General features: G+C 40.0%; 1 protein-coding gene across 3 annotated transcripts; it reads left to right on the plus strand.

Moving 5' to 3' along the window:
* The first annotated feature begins 4,018 nt into the window (after positions 1 to 4,018).
* On the plus strand, positions 4,019 to 19,248 carry LOC123728771 (endonuclease domain-containing 1 protein-like). 3 transcript variants are annotated; one of them, XM_045701647.1, is made up of 3 exons: positions 4,159 to 4,460; positions 17,421 to 17,597; positions 17,943 to 19,248. In XM_045701647.1, exons 1-3 carry the CDS (start codon positions 4,311 to 4,313, stop codon positions 18,399 to 18,401), a joined length of 786 nt encoding a protein of 261 aa, XP_045557603.1. In that variant the 5' UTR covers positions 4,159 to 4,310; the 3' UTR covers positions 18,402 to 19,248. The 3 variants fall into 3 exon arrangements, 2 of the variants coding, with proteins under 2 accessions (XP_045557603.1, XP_045557604.1); XR_006760546.1 differs by lacking the exons at positions 17,421 to 17,597; positions 17,943 to 19,248 and adding an exon at positions 4,985 to 6,283 and having other exon boundaries at positions 4,019 to 4,522; XM_045701648.1 differs by lacking the exons at positions 17,421 to 17,597; positions 17,943 to 19,248 and adding an exon at positions 4,985 to 6,283 and having other exon boundaries at positions 4,169 to 4,637.
* Positions 19,249 to 25,935: the final 6,687 nt, after the last annotated feature.

The following is a 25,935-nucleotide window of genomic DNA, read 5'->3' on the forward strand; positions in this document are numbered from 1 at the left end:
TTTTTTTTTTACGTATTGCTTTTATCCAGCCCTCCTTGTCCAGTCTGACCACTAATTATACCAGACCAGACTCATCTTCATACAGAGTTTATCCAACCCTCCTTGTCCAGTCTGACCACTAATTATACCAGACAGGACTCATCTTCATACAGAGGAGTTTATCCAACCCTCCTTGTCCAGTCTGACCACTAATTATACCAGACAGGACTCATCTTCATACAGAGGAGTTTATCCAACCCTCCTTGTCCAGTCTGACCACTAATTATACCAGACAGGACTCATCTTCACACAGAGGAGTTTATCCAACCCTCCTTGTCCAGTCTGACCACTAATTATACCATACAGGACTCATCTTCACACAGAGGAGTTTATCCAACCCTCCTTGTCCAGTCTGACCACTAATTATACCATACAGGACTCATCTTCATACAGAGGAGTTTATCGAACCCTCCTTGTCCAGTCTGACCACTAATTATACCAGACAGGATTCATCTTCACACAGAGGAGTCCATTATTTCAGGGAAAACACACACACACACACACACACACACACACACACACACACACACACACACACACACACACACACACACACACACACACACACACACACACACACACACACACACACACAGCCAAACCCCCTGATACACACCGTGGAGTTGGAAGCAATGTGTTGTCCACAGAGCACCACCCCTATGAAGGATGTTGAATACCTAAATATATGTTAGGAAGGTTGTTGAATACCTACATATATGTTAGGAAGGTTGTTGAATACCTAAATATATGTTAGGAATGATGTTGAATACCTAAATATATGTTAGGAAGGTTGTTGAATACCTAAATATATGTTAGGAAGGTTGTTGAATACCTAAATATATGTTAGGAATGATGTTGAATACCTAAATATATGTTAGGAAGGTTGTTGAATACCTAAATATATATTAGGAAGGTTGTTGTGAATGATACTGCAACACTCATTAAGGTGTTATAACTGGTTTCATGAAGCTGTTAGGACTGGTTTCATGAAGGTGTTAGGACTGGTTTCATGAAGGTGTTAGGACTGGTTTCATGAAGGTGTTAGGACTGGTTTCATGAAGGTGTTAGGACTGGTTTCATGAAGGTGTTAGGACTGGTTTCATGAAGCTGTTAGGACTGGTTTCATGAAGCTGTTAGTACTGGATTCATAAAAATACTTTGATGGAAGTCGTTTCCTCAGTAGGTGATGTCAGGGTTGATGATGTGATGGAAGTCGTTTCCTCAGTAGGTGATGTCAGGGTTGATGATGTGATGGAAGTCGTTTCCTCAGTAGGTGATGTCAGGGTTCAGCATGTAGGAGAACTCGAGAGGGTACACTACATTAAACTAACAAAAGTGCTATTGCAACAGGCTCCTCCATCAACCTCACTACGACATCGCAACAGGTCAAGGTTCATCTGGTGAATTTGTCTCTCAGCTGCTAAGAGGGCAGGCATCTGTCGGGAGAAGGAGGGGCAGGGAGAAAAACAAACATAATGACCTCAAATGGAGTCCTCCTAACACACAGGAGGGGCAGGGAGAAAAACAAACATAATGACCTCAAATGGAGTCCTCCTAACACACAGGAGGGGCAGGGAGAAAAACAAACATAATGACCTCAAATGGAGTCCTCCTAACACACAGGAGGGGCAGGGAGAAAAACAAACATAATGACCTCAAATGGAGTCCTCCTAACACACAGGAGGGGCAGGGAGAAAAACAAACATAATGACCTCAAATGGAGTCCTCCTAACACACAGGAGGGGCAGGGAGAAAAACAAACATAATGACCTCAAATGGAGTCCTCCTAACACACAGGAGGGGCAGGGAGAAAAACAAACATAATGACCTCAAATGGAGTCCTCCTAACACACAGGAGGGGCAGGGAGAAAAACAAACATAATGACCTCAAATGGAGTCCTCCTAACACACAGGAGGGGCAGGGAGAAAAACAAACATAATGACCTCAAATGGAGTCCTCCTAACACACAGGAGGGGCAGGGAGAAAAACAAACATAATGACCTCAAATGGAGTCCTCCTAACACACAGGAGGGGCAGGGAGAAAAACAAACATAATGACCTCAAATGGAGTCCTCCTAACACACAGGAGGGGCAGGGAGAAAAACAAACATAATGACCTCAAATGGAGTCCTCCTAACACACAGGAGGGGCAGGGAGAAAAACAAACATAATGACCTCAAATGGAGTCCTCCTAACACACAGGAGGGGCAGGGAGAAAAACAAACATAATGACCTCAAATGGAGTCCTCCTAACACACAGGAGGGGCAGGGAGAAAAACAAACATAATGACCTCAAATGGAGTCCTCCTAACACACAGGAGGGGCAGGGAGAAAAACAAACATAATGACCTCAAATGGAGTCCTCCTAACACACAGGAGGGGCAGGGAGAAAAACAAACATAATGACCTCAAATGGAGTCCTCCTAACACACAGGAGGGGCAGGGAGAAAAACAAACATAATGACCTCAAATGGAGTCCTCCTAACACACAGGAGGGGCAGGGAGAAAAACAAACATAATGACCTCAAATGGAGTCCTCCTAACACACAGGAGGGGCAGGGAGAAAAACAAACATAATGACCTCAAATGGAGTCCTCCTAACACACAGGAGGGGCAGGGAGAAAAACAAACATAATGACCTCAAATGGAGTCCTCCTAACACACAGGAGGGGCAGGGAGAAAAACAAACATAATGACCTCAAATGGAGTCCTCCTAACACACAGGAGGGGCAGGGAGAAAAACAAACATAATGACCTCAAATGGAGTCCTCCTAACACACAGGAGGGGCAGGGAGAAAAACAAACATAATGACCTCAAATGGAGTCCTCCTAACACACAGGAGGGGCAGGGAGAAAAACAAACATAATGACCTCAAATGGAGTCCTCCTAACACACAGGAGGGGCAGGGAGAAAAACAAACATAATGACCTCAAATGGAGTCCTCCTAACACACATGTTGTTTGTGATATTGAAATTCTAACAACATCAGTGTATAAAAACACTTATATAGAAAAAGTCCAGGAACGGGGACATGACATTCTCAATGGCAGTCATGGACCATTATAATCTGAAATTAACATGATTTATATTAAAACGTCTGTGGTGGTTCTTGTTAAAAGGCCTGGAGGTCTGATTACCATGCAGTATCCATGGAATCGGCCTACAGTTACAGCAGTTTATATGGAATAGGCCTACAGTTACAGCAGTTTATATGGAATAGGCCTACAGTTACAGCAGTTTATATGGAATAGGCCTACAGTTACAGCAGTTTATATGGAATAGGCCTACAGTTACAGCAGTTTATATGGAATAGGCCTAAAGTTACAGCAGTTTATATGGAATAGGCCTACAGTTACAGCAGTTTATATGGAATAGGCCTGAAGTTACAGCAGTTTATATGGAATAAGCCGACAGTTACAGCAGTTTATATGGAATAGGCCGACAGTTACAGCAGTTTATATGGAATAGGCCTAAAGTTACAGCAGTTTATATGGAATAAGCCGACAGTTACAGCAGTTTATATGGAATAGGCCGACAGTTACAGCAGTTTATATGGAATAAGCCTAAAGTTACAGCAGTTTATATGGAATAAGCCTACAGTTGCAGCAGTTTATATGGAATAGGCCTACAGTTACAGCAGTTTATATGGAATAAGCCTAAAGTTACAGCAGTTTATATGGAATAAGCCTACAGTTAGAGCAGTTTATATGGAATAGGCCTACAGTTGATGATGGTATAAAAAATACAAAATAAAGGTTTTTTCTTTTCTTTGTATTATCTTTTACCAGATCTATTGTGTTATATTCTCCTACATTCCTTTCACATTTCCACAAACTTCAAAGTGTTTCCTTTCAAATGGTACCAAGAATCAGCATATCCTTGCTTCAGGTCCTGAGCTACAGGCAGTTAGATTTGGGAATGTCATTTTAGGCAACTTTTTTTTTTTAAAGGGGCGTCTCCTTAAGAGGTTATTAAAGCAGTCAGTCCTGACTCAGCTCAGCAGTCTCCAGTCTACCAACTGGTCTCTGTAATAACTATTTAAAGCAGTCTGTCCTGACTCAGCTCAGCAGTCTCCAGTCTACCAACTGGTCTTTGTAATAACTATTTAAAGCAGTCTGTCCTGACTCAGCTCAGCAGTCTCCAGTCTACCAACTGGTCTCTGAAATAACTATTTAAAGCAGTCTGTCCTGACTCAGCTCAACAGTCTCCAGTCTACCAACTGGTCTCTGTAACTTCATCTTTGTCTCTGTGGTGTTCAGTCTTCAGGTGATGATGGGGGTATTGAATCATCTCTCTACTCTCCTCCTTCTCTCTCTCCTTCTTCCTGCTCTCTCTCATGTAGTGGAGAAGTTCAGTGATGTTAAAGATTGTGAGAAGTTCTTCCTGGAGGGGACAACTCCAAATCTCCCAGGTATTTTGGTTGGTGGGACAGTCCAGGACCAGAACCGCTACAAGCCGATTTGCCAGTTTTACAAGGACAGGTACAGGTTTGCAACTCTCCACGACACAACAAACAGGATCCCTGTTTTCTCAGCCTACACCTTCACTGGTAAGGTAGTTGGTAGACCAAGTCAGTCCTGGATGATAGAGCCCCAGGTAGTTCTAATCTCTATTCATTCAACATGTGTATTTGTTTACTGCTGTAGACATACTGTATCTTTGAGACACAATAATACACCTTTATTACAACCACTTTCAGCTTAATTCTGGGTTGTTAAATTGTGACTTTTTTGAGTTAATGTCTAAACTTGTTAAAGAGTTGTAATGTCTGAACTAGTTAAAGAGTTGTAATGTCTAAACTAGTTAAAGAGTTGTAATGTCTAAACTAGTTAAAGAGTTGTAATGTCTAAACTAGTTAAATAGTTGTAATGTCTAAACTAGTTAAAGAGTTGTAATGTCTAAACTAGTTAAAGAGTTGTATTGTCTGACTGATGTTTCTGCAGCTTGAAGATCTAAAAAAACAACCTGACATGAAGGTGGATAATAAAGCTGTCACACACCAGGCTGTGGACACAGACTACGAAAATAACAACAAGCATCTGGACAGAGGTCACCTATTCCCATGTTCACACGCACTTGATGATGCTGCCAAGAGGTCCACTTTCACCCTGACAAACGCCGTTCCCCAGAACGAAAAGTTCAACCGAGGCAGCTGGAAGACAATGGAGTGCAGAGTCAGAAAATATCTTGTGGAGAACTGTAAGGATAACAACAACAAGATAAAGGCCTATGTGGTGACTGGAGCAGTTCCCAGCAGCAGCAACACACTGAACAACCGAGTGAACATCCCAGATCTCATGTGGACAGCCTACTGCTGTTACAACAACAACCTGAAACAGTGGGTGGCCCAAGCACACTGGAGTAAGAACGTACAGGACACCAACAAAAAACATTGACACCGGAAACCTTGGGAGCACTTGAAGGCGAGTTGAAGAACAGCTACAAGGTTGATGGTTTTCAGGTGTTCCCAAAGAACTGTCCAAGAACCGTTATTCTGAGTGTATTAGAGGACGAGACAGGGAGGAACTTAGAGGGTGTAGAAGAGGTTGAGCCGGGGAAAAAGAGGGGCAGGGAAGGGAGCGGAGAGGGGAGCGGAGAAGGGAGCAATAAGATGGCGAGAACATCAGGGGAGTTAAAGGAATGTGATGATGAGGATGGATGTGACTGTGACTGTGATGAAAAGTGATGAGTTTTGTCCAGTGGTAATTCCCACAACTATTGCGTTCACATCCCCTAAGTTACAAGGGTTATAATGGTTAAGTAATAAGGGTTATAATGGTTATAATAAAAGGTATAAGGGTTATAATGGTTATAATTAAACAAGTTTAAGGGTTATAAAGGTTAAAGACCAGCTCTGTTGCTTTGGCGACTAAGAAAGTATATTTTTAAACCTCCCACTTTGGGCTGGATGTATCAATGTGTCGTTCATACATGTAGAATCTATCAGCAGAATTACTGTTTCCCTACATTTCACCCCCCTAGCAATTTGAGTCTTAGCCATTGAGCATCAGCCCCTCACATTTGAGTGGGAACTAGTGTGGTGGCAGAATTAGTGTTGAATTGTTGTAACTTCTCAATGGACATGTTCTGTGTTGGACTGTGATGTCATGCCTTCCATAGAGTCCTGGTATGTCTGTACCTAAACACAAGGCCATTGTGTTCTGGAATTGTTGCTTGTAGAAAATAACTGTTGCTGGTGTCGTGTCTTTGGGCACCATTAAACTGAAGACATGTTTATCAAATAACTCTCTGTAATTATTATTATGCGATTTTACTGATTAATCGTTTAACTGTAATTAACTAGGAGATCAGGGCACCAAGGAAAATATTCAGATTACAAAGTTATAATTTTCCTAATATAACTTTCCTATATTATAACATTATATATTATATTATAGTATCTGACCGATTATCTTCTGGTTTAAATGGTGTATTCTTTACCTCGCGTCAGTCTCATTCCAAATGTCGTAAATTGTTGTTATCTGCATGAACGCAGTCTTCACTAAGAGTCATCCATACATCAATTGTCTTAAAATCATTTATTTACTAAACTAAGTAATTCACAGAAAGCATACAAAACAGTGGGTATCGTTACAAAGAAATGGTGGAGGAATGTGCCCTAGTGGGCTAAACCGGCATGGCGGCTTGTTGAACAAACAATGGGGTTGGGGGCAGCTGAGAAGGCACAACAGAGTTGATAAATATTAACAATTGATATGCTAAACCTTTGCACATGAACGCTCACTCATTTGGAAACAATTGCAATCAATATATATATTTACGCTCAGTGTGTCATCGTGATCTTGGTCGGAGAGTTTCGTCCTCTCTCTCTCTCTCTCTCTCTCTCTCTCTCTCTCTCGGTTAGAATGGATGTTTCAAAGCGACATTCATTAATGTCGTTATAGAATGGATGTTTCGTCGGTCTTCGCGTTCAATGGTACCGAGTTTCTAGCTGCAGACTAGTACTTAATATCAAAGACTTGTTATTATTCTGTCGGTATCGATAGTCTAAAAGTTTAACCACGTGGTATGGTTAACCTGTTAGGGCTAGGGGGCAGCATTTGCACGTCTGGATAAAAAAATGTACCCGATTTAATCTGGTTACTAATCCTACCCAGTAACTAGAATATGCATATACTTATTATATATGGATAGAAAACACTCTAAAGTTTCTAAAACTGTTTGAATGGTGTCTGTGAGTATAACAGAACTCATTTGGCAGGCAAAACCCTGAGACATTTTCTGACAGGAAGTGGATACCTGATGTGTTGTATTGACTTTAAACCTATCCCATTGAAAAACACAGGGGTTTAGGAATATTTTGGCACTTCCTATTGCTTCCACTAGATGTCACCAGCCTTTACAAAGTGTTTTGAGTCTTCTGGATGGAGATCTGACCGAACAAGAGCCATGGAACGATGATGTCCCATTAGACACCTGGCGCGCGAGTTCATGTTGGGTACCCTCGTTCCAATACGTTATAAAAGAGTATGCATTCGTCCACCTTGAATATTATTCATGTTCTGGTTAAAAAAGGCCCTAATGATTTATGCTATACAACGTTTGACATGTTTGAACGAACGGAAATATATTTTTTCCCCTCGTTCATGACGAAAGTCCGGCTGGCTTAGATCATTTACGAACAAGACGGAGATTTTTGGACATAAATGATGAGCTTTTTTGAACAAAACTACATTCGTTATGGACCTGTGATACCTGGAAGTGACATCTGATGAAGAGAATCAAAGGTAATGGATTATTTACATAGTATTTTCGATTTTAGATCTCCCCAACATGACGTCTAGTCTGTATCGCAACGCCGTATTTTTCTGGGCGCAGTGCTCAGATTATTGCAAAGTGTGATTTCCCAGTAAGGTTATTTTTAAATCTGGCAAGTTGATTGCGTTCAAGAGATGTAAATCTATAATTCTTTAAATGACAATATAATATTTTACCAATGTTTTCTAATTTTAATTATTTAATTTGTGACGCTGACTTGACTGCCGGTTATTGGAGGGAAACGATTTCCTCAACATCAATGCCATAGTAAAACGCTGTTTTTGGATATAAATATGAACTTGATAGAACTAAAAATGCATGCATTGTCTAACATAATGTCCTAGGAGTGTCATCTGATGGAGATTGTAAAAGGTTAGTGCATCATTTTAGCTGGTTTTATGGTTTTGGTGACCCTGTCTTTGACTTGACAAAACATTACACACAACTCTTGTAAATGTACTGTCCTAACATACTCTAAATTTATGCTTTCGCCGTAAAACCTTTTTGAAATCGTAAAACGTGGTTAGATTAAGGAGATGTTTATCTTTCAAATGGTGTAAAATAGTTGTATTTTTGAAAAATTTGAATTTTGACATTTATTTGGATTCAAATTTGCCGCTCTTGAAATGCACCTGCTGTTGATGGAGTGCACCACGGGTGGCACGCTAGCGTCCCACCTAGCCCATAGAGGTTAAAACCTCTTGAAGCGCTCGTCCCGCATGCGGGATCAACATCCAGTGAAAAATCATATCGCCATATTCATAACCGAACCATAACGAAATATATATATATATTTTTTTTCAAACATAGACTATTTTATACCGTTTTATAGATACAACTCTCCTGAATCGAACCACGTTGTCTGATTTCAAAAAGGCTTTACAGCAAAAGCAAAACATTAGATTATGTTAGAGGAGTACATCGTCAAACTAGCCACATCGCCATTTTCCGACCAACCACATGCGTCACAAATAACCAAAACACAGCTAAATGCAGCACTAACCTTTGACAATCTTCATCAGATGACACTCCTAGGACATCATGTTACACAATACATGCATTCTTTTGTTCGATAAAGTTCATATTTATATATAAAAACAGCATTTTACATCGGGCGCGTGATGTTGAGAAAATATTTTCCCTCAAATGCATCCGGTGAATCAGCGCTACAATTTACTAAATTACTATTCTAAAATATTTTTTAAATGTAATATTGTCATTCAAAGAATTATAGATTAACATCTCGTGAATGCACCCGCATTGCCAGATTTAAAAATAACTTTACTGGGAAATCACACTTTGCAATAAAAGGGGATGCTATGCTCAGAAAAATAGGCTAGACGATACAGGTTAGCGCCATCTTGGAACAATCTAATATCAAATCTACTCTTGTATACTATTGTAAATATTCCCTTACCTTTGATTATCTTCATCAGAAGGCACTTCCAGGAATCCCAGGTCCACAACAAATGTAGTTTTGTTCGAAAAAGTTAATAATTTATGTCCCAATAGCTTCTTCTTGTTAGCGCGTTCCGAAGGCTACTCAAAATGTACCGTAGTGCGCGGGACTTGTCGTCACGAATGTGCAAAAAATATATATTTAAGTTTGTTCAAACATGTCAAACGTTGTATAACATAAATCTTTAGGGCCTTTTTCAACCAGAGCTTCAATAATATTCAAGAGGGACGATTGCATTGTCTTACTAAACGTTTTGAAAGGGGCGGGTAGCCAGGGGCGCCCGAGTCATAATGGTAATGGCCCTCCCCCTGTGACCAAGTTCCACAGCCTCTCTTTCGGTCAGTTTGTACCATAGAAGACTCAAACCACTTTGTAAAGACTGGTGACATCTAGTGGAAGCCTTAGGAAGTGCTCAATGAATCCTAACTCACGGTGTGTTTTATAGGCAAAGTGCTGAAGGTGAGTCCACAAAATCAGATTTCCACTTCCTGTTAGGATCTGTCTCGGGGTTTTGACTGCCATATGAGTTCTGTTATACTCACAGACACCATTCAAACAGTTTTAGAAACTTTAGGGTGTTTCTATCCACATCTACTAATTATCCTAGCTTCTGAGTTTTAGTAGGAGGCCGTTTAAAATGGGCACGTATTTTTTTCAAAATTCGCTGTAGCGCCCCCTATCCTTGGCGTGCGTCAAGAGGTTAAAGTTCAGTAGCGGAATGCATGGTCAAACCTATTGGCCAACTCGTAACGGAGTGGAGGCCTGGTCTGAAGAAAGTAATTCTGTGTGGGGCTTATATACTGAACGTAAAAAGGCTGCCACATGACGCCTTGTCCTGTCTGTGTCCCTGGGGGCGTGCCGTTGACTGAGTTAAGCTTTGTACAGAAATACAATTCTATCACATTAACATCAGTATATAGCATCTCAACATATTCCAAATAGCTTTAATCTTATTAAATCATTGTATACAGCCATTTAGATGTAAGTCTCATAGCTGAGGCTATTATATAAACATTAATATGGTAATATGGCAATATTGTCTCTAATGAGTATCATAAAATTGTACCAAGCGGACCAGTTCGTAGCTGGATTCTTCACCAATCCTTTATACCTTCTCCAGAACATAAATGTCGTCCGGTTCTCCAATTATGTGAGTTGGAAGAATTCCTTTGTCTCTCTATGAAAACACTCTGTCTCATTATACTGGGGCTATGAGGCAGAACATTCTCCTTTGGAATTTTACGACCGCCTTCACCACAGCAGTGTCAGAAGTATAGAGGTCGGGGGATGGTGCATAGAAAACCCAGAGGGCAACGTCATGACACTGGTATAAATAACTGTTGCTGGTATAAATAACTGTTGCTGGTATAAATAACTGTTGCTGGTATAAATAACTGTTGCCTGTATAAATAACTGTTGCCGGTATAAATAACTGTTGCTGGTATAAATAACTGTTGCTGGTATAAATAACTGTTGCTGGTATAAATAACTGTTGCTGGTATAAATAACTGTTGCCGGTATAAATAACTGTTGCCGGTATAAATAACTGTTGCCGGTATAAATAACTGTTGCCGGTATGAATAACTGTTGCTGGTATAAATAACTGCTGCTGGTATAAATAACTGTTGCCGGTATAAATAACTGTTGCCGGTATAAATAACTGTTGCCGGTATAAATAACTGTTGCTGGTATAAATAACTGTTGCCGGTATAAATAACTGTTGCCGGTATAAATAACTGTTGCCGGTATAAATAACTGTTGCCGGTATAAATAACTGTTGCCGGTATAAATAACTGTTGCCGGTATAAATAACTGTTGCTGGTATAAATAACTGTTGCTGGTATAAATAACTGTTGCTGGTATAAATAACTGTTGCCGGTATAAATAACTGTTGCCGGTATAAATAACTGTTGCTGGTATAAATAACTGTTGCTGGTATAAATAACTGTTGTGTAACAATATGATTGTATTATCACCTCTCACTATATAAGGGACATGGATCCATTTACTCAGGGAGTTCTTCCCTGTGAAATGAGAATAATCTCCCCTGCAGCTGCTTGATTAAAGATGCTTCTATACAATTAAAAAGTCTCTGCCTTCATCTTTGGATCTAATTTTCTACAACATTTGGTGCCGTGACCCAGATGGACTCAGACATCACTCTGATCGCAACTTAAAGAAGGTAAGAGACCTTATTAAAAACATCTCTGTGAAGGACAGTGTTTTCCAGCTGAGCCTTAATGGTGAGAGATCTCTGTGAAGGACTGTCTGTTGTCCAGTCGAGCCTTAATGGTGAAAGATCTCTTGTCCTCATCAGCCACAAAATGTTGGTGTTCAATTTGGCAGATCTATTTATTCCCTATAATAATGAATCTAACCGGTTAACATTGATCAATGGGAGCACAGTAGTGTCTCCTATAGTAGGGATTGGTTTACCTATAATCACCTGAAACATACTGTTGGACCAGTATATTAGGAGGGATTGGTTTACCTATAATCACCTGAAACATACTGTTGGACCAGTATATTAGGAGGGATTGGTTTACCTATAATCACCTGTTGAACCAGTATATTAGGAGGGATTGGTTTACCTATAATCACCTGTTGAACCAGTATATTAGGAGGGATTGGTTTACCTATAATCACCTGAAACATACTGTTGAACCAGTATATTAGGAGGGATTGGTTTACCTATAATCACCTGCTGGACCAGTATATTAGGAGGGATTGGTTTACCTATAATCACCTGTTGGACCAGTATATTAGGAGGGATTGGTTTACCTATAATCACCTGTTGGACCAGTATATTAGGAGGGATTGGTTTACCTATAATCACCTGAAACATACTGTTGGACCAGTATATTAGGAGGGATTGGTTTACCTATAATCACCTGAAACATACTGTTGGACCAGTATATTAGGAGGGATTGGTTTACCTATAATCACCTGTTGAACCAGTATATTAGGAGGGATTGGTTTACCTATAATCACCTGTTGAACCAGTATATTAGGAGGGATTGGTTTACCTATAATCACCTGTTGGACCAGTATATTAGGAGGGATTGGTTTACCTATAATCACCTGAAACATACTGTTGAACCAGTATATTAGGAGGGATTGGTTTACCTATAATCACCTGTTGAACCAGTATATTAGGAGGGATTGGTTTACCTATAATCACCTGTTGAACCAGTATATTAGGAGGGATTGGTTTACCTATAATCACCTGTTGGACCAGTATATTAGGAGGGATTGGTTTACCTATAATCACCTGTTGGACCAGTATATTAGGAGGGATTGGTTTACCTATAATCACCTGAAACATACTGTTGGACCAGTATATTAGGAGGGATTGGTTTACCTATAATCACCTGAAACATACTGTTGGACCAGTATATTAGGAGGGATTGGTTTACCTATAATCACCTGTTGGACCAGTATATTAGGAGGGATTGGTTTACCTATAATCACCTGAAACATACTGTTGGACCAGTGTATTAGGAGGGATTGGTTTACCTATAATCACCTGAAACATACTGTTGGACCAGTATATTAGGAGGGATTGGTTTACCTATAATCACCTGAAACATACTGTTGGACCAGTGTATTAGGAGGGATTGGTTTACCTATAATCACCTGTTGAACCAGTATATTAGGAGGGATTGGTTTACCTATAATCACCTGAAACATACTATTGGACCAGTATATTAGGAGGGATTGGTTTACCTATAATCACCTGTTGAACCAGTATATTAGGAGGGATTGGTTTACCTATAATCACCTGTTGGACCAGTATATTAGGAGGGATTGGTTTACCTATAATCACCTGAAACATACTGTTGGACCAGTATATTAGGAGGGATTGGTTTACCTATAATCACCTGAAACATACTGTTGGACCAGTATATTAGCAGGAATTGGATAGCCTACAGCAGGAATTGTATAGCCTACAGCAGGAATTGGATAGCCTACAGCAGGAATTGGATAGCCTACAGCAGGAATTCCCAAATGAACCCCCAGGGGTACGCTGAATGCCGTCGGGAGAACGTCAAATAAAAATGTGATAACTTTTTTTTTTCTTTACATTTTTAAACAGTCCATTTATAGTTTCCAACGGGCTGTACGGGGCTGTACATTTGGGAGAGGTTTTACTCGTCTGAACAAAATGAAACCATCTAGTGTTCAGCAAAATAACAACACAATGTCAAATTATTATTATTTTGTTTATTATTAAAAAAAAACATCACAGACAATGCCTTCATCAAACAACACGACGCATCAGCGACATGTCAGGAGATGTTTTGAAACAATTACTGCTTCACATACAAGCCAGTGAATTATATGAGTTACAGCTGGATGAGTCAGCAGACATGGCGTGCCTGGCACAGATCCTGGTGTATGTCTGTTACATTTATGGGGGTCAATTAAGGAAGACATCCTCTTCTGCAAACACAGACTGTGTGAGGAAAATGATTTCAGATTGAGACTCTCCAATACAACCCAACATTGCAGAGTTATGTGCATCCTTTCAAGCACACCCTTCTCATTAACCTGTGGGGAATTATTCTCAATTTTTGATGAACGAATAAGGTTTTATATGTCAGAAAGTTAAATAAAGAGCTAGATTATTATTATATTATTATTTGTGCTCTGGTCCTATAGGAGCTCTTTGTCACTTCCCACGAGCCGGGTTGTGACAAAAACTCACACTCATTCTTATGTTTAATAAATGTATCGTATAGTGTGTGTGTGTGTGACAGGCTTACAATCATGAATGTTTGAAGGGGTACGGGACAATAGAAAGTTTGGAAACCACTGTATAGGTTATACAAACCAACATTCAAGGAAAATTTGATGTAAACAATTAGCAAATAAATGTCCACACCTTTTAAATCACAACTAGAAAGGTAATTTTACATGAAGTAAAATAGTGTGACCTGCTTCAGCTGTTTATGTCACGTCCTGACCCAAGTAAGATGACATTGTCTATAGTAGAGTTGGTCAGGGCATGACAGGGGGTGTTTTGGGGTTTTCTATGTTTTATATTTCTATGTTTAGGTTCTGTTTTTTTATATTTCTATGTTGGGGTTGATCTCTAATTGGAGGCAGCTGATCCTCATTGCCTCTGATTAGAGATCATATTTAAGTAGGGTTTTTCGCGTCCTGTTTTGTGGGTGATTATATTTTGTGAGTGTGTTTGTTCCTCCTGCGTCACCGTTTGTAGTTTTTGTCATTAAGTTGACTTTGTTATTTGCATTTCGTTTTTTCACGATCAAATAAATATGTGGAACGAAACAGACGCTGCATTTTGGTCCATTCCTTCTGACAGCCGTGACAGTTTACCATTTTTATGGTAATTGAAGAAGTAAAAAATGTTATACTTAAGTGAAGCAGTCAGTTTAAATATTATCCATGAAGGTAGGGTAGACTGGGGAACAAAGTAACAAAGGGTCAGTTGTAACAGATAAATAAGTCCAGGTAGAAACCATGTAGAAAGCTCTTATTCAATGAGATAATGGTTGGTTAGTTTCTCTACATGCCCAAGAGGTTTTGTTTAAATCCATTGATGACTTTTAGTTTTATTGAAGAAAAAGGGTTTTGAGGCCCTAAAGTAAATATTCTATCCTCCTGTCTTTTTGTTAAATTATTGACCTGTGGAACATTCACCTACTGGGTCAATTATAACATTTAATATCCTCCACTTGGTTGAATTGTAAATGACTGGTATGTCCTGGGAACATACTTAGTGTGTTATGGTAGCTGAGATATGTTGTTTGTATAAAAATATGATTAATCTAACTTAAATAATATTTGCATAATAAACTAAAGTCTAAAAGTGTTAGTTTGTTCCCCAGTCTCCTCTACTCTGACTGAGAATTCAACACTCCTGGTGTTGGAGTTGGACGGCGAAGGGGAGGTGGTGGGGATTCTCCATGACCCTACAGGCAGCCTGACCAGGGCCGTCAGCGACGTGTTCACCCACCAGGGGAGACTCTACCTGGGTAGCACCGACCTGCACTTCCTCCCCTGTCCTGGAGGACTGGAGCTAACCGCTAACCCTTAGCTGTCTACTGTAGATAACAGACTGGGAGGAGGAGGAGGAGGAGGAGGTACGGTAGGGGTCCTGGGTCTACTGTAGATAACAGACTGGGAGGAGGAAGAGGAGGAGGTACAGTAGGGGTCCTGGGTCTACTGTAGATAACAGACTGGGAGGAGGAGGAGGAGGTACAGTAGGGGTCCTGGGTCTACTATAGATACCAGACTGGGAGGAGGAAGAGGAGGAGGTACGGTAGGGGCCCAGAACAGCAGTGGTCCTCTCCTCCAACCCTGCTCTGACTGAGGTTCTCCACTAGGACCAGTAGAGGGCAGCAGAGAGACAGAACAGCAGTGGTCCGCTCCACCAACCCTGCTTTTATTGTCCCGTACTCCTTCAAACATTCAACCTACCCCCTTCTAGCACCAGGATCAGCGAACTCTCAAATGTTTTTTTGCCATCATTGAAAGCCTGCCACACACACACACACACACACACACACACACACAAACACACACACACACACACACACTGTTGGCGCCGGAGGAGATGGCCGCCATTTTACGGTCTCCTAACCAATTGTTCTATTATGTGTATGTTTTTCCGTGTTATTTGTAACTTGAAACCCCACCTCTTTAAGGAATACCTGGGATAGGATAGAGTAATCCTTCTAACCCCCCCCCTTAAAAGATATAGATGTACTATTGTAAAGTGGTTGTTCCACTGGATATCATAAGGTGAATGCACCAATTTGTAAGTCGCTCTGGATAAGAGCGTCTGCTAAATGACTTAAATGTATATAATGTATGTAATGAGAAAAGGCCTCCTCAACTGAAGAATCTACAGCTGCTGAGTCTGAGGTGTTAATCAGTCCAGTGCTGCTCTGACCACAGTGTTGTTAGGAACCACATTTTCTAATGCTACATACACAGCCTTGCGTCAACTCTTACTGTGACCTACTTCAGTTTCTGAAATAAACTCAGCAGTGGTCAGACCACATAATACATCAACATAAACACCACCAGTAAATGAAACATCCATTATTGCCATCTTCTGGTTTCCAATAATGAAAACTGAGTTCCTGTTAGTGAAGTCTCCACCCTCGCAAAAGTTACAAGTGAACAGAGGATAGAGAAGGGGGGGGTGAGAGGGGGGAGTAGAAGACATGGTTATGAGACAGCTGTATTCTTCAAGGATCACAGACGTGTTTGAGGAATTTAAAATCGACCCTAACTCTGACATTGTGGAAGTCATTTCCCCGACCCTCTCCTTGTCTTTTACTAAATAAATGTTTATAACATCAGTTTTAGAATTTCAATATCACAAACAAAACATTTATAAGGAATTTGGTTAAAAAACATTCCACCTGCCCTTCCTTCTCCTGATAGTTGCCTGCTCAGCCAATAGCCACATTCTCCAGATTAACCTTTACCTGTTCGACACATCTTCCTCCGTTTTATTCAGTTGTAAACATCTTCCTCTGTTTCATTCAGTTTTTCTACCAGAACCAAAGTGTGGATGCAGTCACTATTTAGAGCAGTCTAATCTCATTAACCCAGAACTGTAATATTGTGTGATTCAGTTCTGGGTCCATACATGTTAGAAACTACAGTAGGTGAGTCACATGTTATTTGTTACAGCAGTTTCCATGGAAACATACAGTGGGGTTTATGCAAATCAACCCTTTCTGTCTTGACACCTGAAGGAGGAGTCTCTGAAAACCTATTTAAAGCAGTCTGTCCTGACTCAGCTCAGCAGTCTCCAGTCTACCAACTGGTCTCTGTAATAACTATTTAAAGCAGTCTGTCCTGACTCAGCTCAGCAGTCTCCAGTCTACCAACTGGTCTCTGTAATAACTATTTAAAGCAGTCTGTCCTGACTCAGCTCAACAGTCTCCAGTCTACCAACTGGTCTCTGTAACTTCATCTTTGTCTCTGTGGTGTTCAGTCTTCAGGTGATGATGGGGGTATTGAATCATCTCTCTACTCTCCTCCTTCTCTCTCTCCTTCCTCCTGCTCTCTCTCATGTAGTGGAGAAGTTCAGTGATGTTCCACAGTGCCAGAATTTCTTCCTGGAGGGGACAACTCCAAATCTCCCAGGTATTTTGGTTGGTGGGACAGTCCAGGACCAGAACCGCTACAAGCCGATTTGCCAGTTTTACAAGGACAGGTACAGGTTTGCAACTCTCTACGACACGACAAACAGGATCCCTGTGTTCTCAGCCTACACCTTCACTGGTAAGGTAGTTGGTAGACCAAGTCAGTCCTGGATGATAGAGCCCCAGGTAGTTCTAATCTCTATTCATTCAACATGTGTATTTGTTTACTGCTATAGACATACAGTATCTTTGAGACAATAATACACCTTTGGTTTCACTTTCAGCTTAAGTCTGGATTATGAAATTGTGAACTAGTTAAAGAGTTGTAATGTCTAAACTAGTTAAAGAGTTGTAATGTCTAAACTAGTTAAAGAGTTGTAATGTCTAAACTAGTTAAAGAGTTGTAATGTCTAAACTAGTTAAAGAGTTGTAATGTCTAAACTAGTTAAAGAGTTGTAATGTCTAAACTAGTTAAATAGTTGTAATATCTAAACTAGTTAGAGTTGTAATGTCAGACTGATGTTTCTGCAGCTTGAAGATATAAATAACCAACATGACATGAAGGTGGATGATAAAGATTTCCCACACAACCAGCAGGCTGCGGACACAGACTACAAAAATAACAACAAGCATCTGGACAGAGGTCACCTTTTCCCATGTTTGTACGCACCTGATGATGCTGCCAAGAGGTCCACTTTCACCCTGACAAACATCGTTCCCCAGGCAAGATCCTTCAACCAGGGCAGCTGGAGCAGAATGGAGTGCAGAGTCAGAGACGCTCTTGAGCTTAACTGTAAGGATGCTAACGACCAGATAAAAGCCTATGTGGTGACTGGAGCAGTTCCCAGTAACAACAACACACTGAAGAACCGAGTGAACATCCCAGATCTCATGTGGACAGCCTACTGCTGTTACAACAACAACCTGAAACAGTGGGTGGCCCAAGCACACTGGAGTAAGAACGTACAGGACACCAACAAAAAACATTGACACCGGAAACCTTGGGAGCACTTGAAGGCGAGTTGAAGAACAGCTACAAGGTTGATGGTTTTCAGGTGTTCCCAAAGAACTGTCCAAGAACCGTTATTCTGAGTGTATTAGAGGACGAGACAGGGAGGAACTTAGAGGGTGTAGAAGAGGTTGAGCCGGGGAAAAAGAGGGGCAGGGAAGGGAGCGGAGAGGGGAGTGGAGAAGGGAGCAATAAGATGGCGAGAACATCAGGGGAGTTAAAGGAATGTGATGATGAGGATGGATGTGACTGTGACTGTGATGAAAAGTGATGAGTTTTGTCCAGTGGTAATTCCCACAACTATTGCGTTCACATCCCCTAAGTTACAAGGGTTATAATGGTTAAGTAATAAGGGTTATAATGGTTATAATAAAAAGGTATAAGGGTTATAATGGTTATAATTAAACAAGTTTAAGGGTTATAAAGGTTAAAGACCAGCTCTGTTGCTTTGGCGACTAAGAAAGTATATTTTTAAACCTCCCACTTTGGGCTGGATGTATCAATGTGTCGTTCATACATGTAGAATCTATCAGCAGAATTACTGTTTCCCTACATTTCACCCCCCTAGCAATTTGAGTCTTAGCCATTGAGCATCAGCCCCTCACATTTGAGTGGGAACTAGTGTGGTGGCAGAATTAGTGTTGAATTGTTGTAACTTCTCAATGGATATGTTCTGTGTTGGACTGTGATGTCATGCCTTCCATAGAGTCCTGGTATGTCTGTACCTAAACACAAGGCCATTGTGTTCTGGAATTGTTGCTTGTAGAAAATAACTGTTGCTGGTGTCGTGTCTTTGGGCACCATTAAACTGAAGACATGTTTATCAAATAACTCTCTGTAATTATTATTATGCGATTTTACTGATTAATCGTTTAACTGTAATTAACTAGGAGATCAGGGCACCAAGGAAAATATTCAGATTACAAAGTTATAATTTTCCTAATATAACTTTCCTATATTATAACATTATATATTATATTATAGTATCTGACCGATTATCTTCTGGTTTAAATGGTGTATTCTTTACCTCGCGTCAGTCTCATTCCAAATGTCGTAAATTGTTGTTATCTGCATGAACGCAGTCTTCACTAAGAGTCATCCATACATCAATTGTCTTAAAATCATTTATTTACTAAACTAAGTAATTCACAGAAAGCATACAAAACAGTGGGTATCGTTACAAAGAAATGGTGGAGGAATGTGCCCTAGTGGGCTAAACCGGCATGGCGGCTTGTTGAACAAACAATGGGGTTGGGGGCAGCTGAGAAGGCACAACAGAGTTGATAAATATTAACAATTGATATGCTAAACCTTTGCACATGAACGCTCACTCATTCGGAAACAATTGCAATCAATATATATATTTACGCTCAGTGTGTCGTCGTGATCTTGGTTGGAGAGTTTCGTCCTCTCTCTCTCTCTCTCTCTCTCTCTCTCTCTCTCTCTCTCTCTCGGTTAGAATGGATGTTTCAAAGCGACATTCATTAATGTCGTTATAGAATGGATGTTTCGTCGGTCTTCGCGTTCAATGGTACCGAGTTTCTAGCTGCAGACTAGTACTTAATATCAAAGACTTGTTATTATTCTGTCGGTATCGATAGTCTAAAAGTTTAACCACGTGGTATGGTTAAAACCTCTTGAAGCGCTCGTCCCGCATGCGGGATCAACATCCAGTGAAAAATCATATCGCCATATTCATAACCGAACCATAACGAAATATATATATTTTTTTTTCAAACATAGACTATTTTATACCGTTTTATAGATACAACTCTCCTGAATCGAACCACGTTGTCTGATTTCAAAAAGGCTTTACAGCAAAAGCAAAACATTAGATTATGTTAGAGGAGTACATCGTCAAACTAGCCACATCGCCATTTTCCGACCAACCACATGCGTCACAAATAACCAAAACACAGCTAAATGCAGCACTAACCTTTGACAATCTTCATCAGATGACACTCCTAGGACATCATGTTACACAATACATGCATTCTTTTGTTCGATAAAGTTCATATTTATATATAAAAACAGCATTTTACATCGGCGCGTGATGTTGAGAAAATATTTTCCCTCAAATGCATCCGGTGAATTAGCGCTACAATTTACTAAATTACTATTTTAAAATATTTTTTAAATGTAATATTGTCATTCAAAGAATTATAGATTAACATCTCGTGAATGCACCCGCATTGCCAGATTTAAAAATAACTTTACTGGGAAATCACACTTTGCAATAAAAGGGGATGCTATGCTCAGAAAAATAGGCTAGACGATACAGGTTAGCGCCATCTTGGAACAATCTAATATCAAATCTACTCTTGTATACTATTGTAAATATTCCCTTACCTTTGATTATCTTCATCAGAAGGCACTTCCAGGAATCCCATGTCCACAACAAATGTAGTTTTGTTCGAAAAAGTTAATAATTTATGTCCCAATAGCTTCTTCTTGTTAGCGCGTTCCGAAGGCTACTCAAAATGTACCGTAGTGCGCGGGACTTGTCGTCACGAATGTGCAAAAAATATATATTTAAGTTTGTTCAAACATGTCAAACGTTGTATAACATAAATCTTTAGGGCCTTTTTCAACCAGAGCTTCAATAATATTCAAGAGGGACAATTGCATTGTCTTACTAAACGTTTTGAGTCATAATGGTAATGGCCCTCCCCCTGTGACCAAGTTCCACAGCCTCTCTTTCGGTCAGTTTGTACCATAGAAGACTCAAACCACTTTGTAAAGACTGGTGACATCTAGTGGAAGCCTTAGGAAGTGCTCAATGAATCCTAACTCACGGTGTGTTTTATAGGCAAAGTGCTGAAGGTGAGTCCACAAAATCAGATTTCCACTTCCTGTTAGGATCTGTCTCGGGATTTTGACTGCAATATGAGTTCTGTTATACTCACAGACACCATTCAAACAGTTTTAGAAACTTTAGGGTGTTTCTATCCACATCTACTAATTATATGCATATCCTAGCTTCTGAGTTTTAGTAGGAGGCCGTTTAAAATGGGGACGTATTTTTTTCAAAATTCGCTGTAGCGCCCCCCTATCCTTGGCGTGCGTCAAGAGGTTAAAGTTCAGTAGCGGAATGCATGGTCAAACCTATTGGCCAACTCGTAACGGAGTGGAGGCCTGGTCTGAAGAAAGTAATTCTGTGTGGGGCTTATATACTGAACGTAAAAAGGCTGCCACATGACGCCTTGTCCTGTCTGTGTCCCTGGGGGCGTGCCGTTGACAGAGTTAACCTCTTGGGGCTAGGTGGGACGCTAGCGTGCCACCCGTGGTGCACTCCATCAACAGCAGGTGCATTTCAAGAGCGGCAAATTTGAATCCAAATAAATGTCAAAATTCAAATTTTTCAAAAATACAACTATGTTACACCATTTGAAAGATAAACATCTCCTTAATCTAACCACGTTTTACGATTTCAAAAAGGTTTTACGGCGAAAGCATAAATTTAGAGTATGTTAGGACAGTACATTTACAAGAGTTGTGTGTAATGTTTTGTCAAGTCAAAGACAGGGTCACCAAAACCATAAAACCAGCTAAAATGATACACTAACCTTTTACAATCTCCATCAGATGACACTCCTAGGACATTATGTTAGACAATGCATGCATTTTTAGTTCTATCAAGTTGATATTTATATCCAAAAACAGCGTTTTACTATGGCATTGATGTTGAGGAAATCGTTTCCCTCCAATAACCGGCAGTCAAGTCAGCGTCACAAATTAAATAATTAAAATTAGAAAACATTGGTAAAATATTATATTGTCATTTAAAGAATTATAGATTTACATCTTTTGAACGCAATCAACTTGCCAGATTTAAAAATAACCTTACTGGGAAATCACACTTTGCAATAATCTGAGCACTGTGCCCAGAAAAATACGCGTTGCGATACAGACTAGACGTCATGTTGGGGAGATCTAAAATCGAAAATACTATGTAAATAATCCATTACCTTTGATTCTCTTCATCAGATGTCACTTCCAGGTATCACAGGTCCATAACGAATGTAGTTTTGTTCAAAAAAGCTCATCATTTATGTCCAAAAATCTCCGTCTCGTTAGCACATGATGTAAGCCAGCCGGACTTCTCGTCATGAACGAGGGGAAAAAATATATTTCCGTTCGTTCAAACATGTCAAACGTTGTATAGCATAAATCATTAGGGCCTTTTTAACCAGAACATGAATAATATTCAAGGTGGACGAATGCATAGTCTTTTATAACGTATTGGAACGAGGGTACCCAACATGAAGTAGCGCGCCAGGTGTCTAATGGGACATCACCGTTCCATGGCTCTTGTTCGGTCAGATCTCCCTCCAGAAGACTCAAAACACTTTGTAAAGGCTGGTGACATCTAGTGGAAGCAATAGGAAGTGCCAAAATATTCCTAAACCCCTGTGTTTTTCAATGGGATAGGTTTAAAGTCAATACAACACATCAGGTATCCACTTCCTGTCAGAAAATGTCTCAGGGTTTTGCCTGCCAAATGAGTTCTGTTATACTCACAGACACCATTCAAACAGTTTTGGAAACTTTAGAGTGTTTTCTATCCATATATAATAAGTATATGCATATTCTAGTTACTGGGTAGGATTAGTAACCAGATTAAATCGGGTACATTTTTTTTATCCAGACGTGCAAATGCTGCCCCCTAGACCCAACAGGTTAAGCTTTGTACAGAAATACAATTCTATCACATTAACATCAGTATATAGCATCTCAACATATTCCAAATAGCTTTAATCTTATTAAATCATTGTATACAGCCATTTAGATGTAAGTCTCATAGCTGAGGCTATTATATAAACATTATTATGGTAATATGGCAATATTGTCTCTAATGAGTATCATAAAATTGTACCAAGCGGACCAGTTCGTAGCTGGATTCTTCACCAATCCTTTATACCTTCTCCAGAACATAAATGTCGTCCGGTTCTCCAATTATGTGAGTTGGAAGAATTCCTTTGTCTCTCTATGAAAACACTCTGTCTCTTTATACTGGGGCTATGAGGCAGAACATTCTCCTTTGGAATTTTACGACCGCCAATACCACAGCAGTGTCAGAAGTATAGAGGTCGGGGGATGGTGCATAGAAAACCCAGAGGGCAACGTCATGACACTGGTATAAAGAACTGTTGCTGGTATAAATAACTGTTGCCGGTATAAATAACTGTTGCTAGTATAAATAACTGTTGCTGATATAAATAACTGTTGCTGGTATAAATAACTGTTGCTGGTATAAATAACTGTTGCTGGTATAAATAACTGTTGCTGGTATAAATAACTGTTGCCGGTATAAATAACTGTTGCCGGTATAAATAACTGTTGCCGGTATAAATAACTGTTGCTGGTATAAATAACTGTTGCTAGTATAAATAACTGTTGCTGGTATAAATAACTGTTGCTGGTATAAATAACTGTTGCTGGTATAAATAACTGTTGCCGGTATAAATAACTGTTGTGTAACAATCTGATTGTATTATCACCTCTCACTATATAAGGGACATGGATCCATTTACTCAGGGAGTTCTTCCCTGTGAAATGAGAATAATCTCCCCTGCAGCTGCTTGATTAAAGATCTTTCTATACAATTAAAAAGTATCTGCCTTCATCTTTGGATCTAATTTTCTACAACATTTGGTGCCGTGATCCAGATGGACTCAGACATCACTCTGATCGCAACTTAAAGAAGGTAAGAGACCTTATTAAAACATCTCTGTGAAGGACTGTCTGTTGTCCAGTCGAGCCTTAATGGTGAGAGATCTCTTGTCCTCCTCAGCCACAAAATGTTGGTGTTCAATTTGGCAGAACAATTTCCTTATAATAATGAATCTAACTGGTTAACATTGATCAATGGGAGCACAGTAGTGTCTCCTATAGTAGTGATTGGTTTACCTATAATCACCTGAAACATACTGTTGGACCAGTATATTAGGAGGGATTGGTTTACCTATAATCACCTGAAACATACTGTTGGACCAGTATATTAGGAGGAATTGGATAGCCTGCAGGTAGGAATTGGATAGCCTGCAAGCAGGAATTGGGTAGCCTGCAAGCAGGAATTGGATAGCCTGCAAGTAGGAATTGGATAGCCTGCAAGTAGGAATTGGATAGCCTGCAAGCAGGAATTGGATAGCCTGCAAGTAGGAATTGGATAGCCTGCAAGTAGGAATTGGATAGCCTGCAAGTAGGAATTGGATAGCCTGCAAGCAGGAATTGGGTAGCCTGCAAGCAGGAATTGGATAGCCTATAGATTATAATACTGTATAGATAATCAGTTTTCAAACAGCTTCCAACAAAACATTTTGTCGCCACGTTAATCAGAGCCTTCATCCAGAATGAAAGGAAAACCACCCAGGTAATACCTGTTGAAACAAAACCCATGTCCTGTTCCATAGGACTGATCAATGTTGAACATGATTTTCTGTAATCACCCACTCAACCGTTTAACTTGCTAGGTAGAGACTGGTTAACTGAACTGAAGGCTACAATTTACTGTACTCCAGATGGACTTTTCATTGATACCCCAACAATGAAGATCTAAACCAATTAGCGAGTAGGCAAAATTTAACCACTCCCCAAGATGGAGTGGGAAACTGTCTCTCTCTCAGTCAATCCCAGGCCTGGGTAATTCCAGCCCTCGTGTGCCTGATTGGTGTCACACTTTTCCCCCCATCCACCCCATCTAGCAAACACACCTGATTTAAACTAATTGCGTTTTTAACTGAAGATCATGATTAGTTGATTATTGGAGTCAGCTGTGTTATCTGGGACTGGGGCAAAAGTGTGACACCAATCAGGCCCACGAGGACTGGAATTACACAGGCCTGGTCTATCCTGTGTCAGGTGACTCATTATGGACAGAGCACTCCAATGACAGTGGACTGATAGGCAGTACCAGCCCAGTTATAATACTGATCCTTGAAACAAACTCTAGTCTTGAGAGCTACAGTACCTTAAAAAGGAAGTTCCCTCCAAAGCGTATCTCTCCCCTTCTGAATTGGCCAATGAATTTTATAATTTCAACACATTACATATTAATCTCAAAATAATAGACATTTAATAAGTGTGAAGCAGAAAGTGAATATCCAATGTAAATTGGAAATAAATATTTAGAGTAACATTGTTAGGGTAGACTAAAACACAAACAATGCCTTCCAATGAGGAACAAGTAAAAGCGGACATCCCGGTGAACAGGCGTTATCATGGTTGTTTTGTTTGTTTAAAACCTTACAATAGGGGTAAAAGCAGGACATTGTTTGAGAGTGATCCATGTGTATTAGCAGTAGTGATTGAGAGGGTTTGTCCCACTGGAAAGAGTTGAAGGGTCCTAGTTGAAGGAAACAGATATGGAGACTAGTGAAAGTAACAAAGACAGTGATGAAGTCAAATGGAAAGATTCATGTTACTCATGGTCTATCACTTGAGGTCAAATTTAATGAGTGGTGACAGTATGTGAATGGTAATATGTTATTAGTGGCTTTCAGATCGCACTCTAAT

This window comes from Salmo salar, chromosome ssa18 (assembly GCF_905237065.1).
Source record: "Salmo salar chromosome ssa18, Ssal_v3.1, whole genome shotgun sequence".
Taxonomy (NCBI): Eukaryota; Metazoa; Chordata; class Actinopteri; order Salmoniformes; family Salmonidae; genus Salmo; species Salmo salar.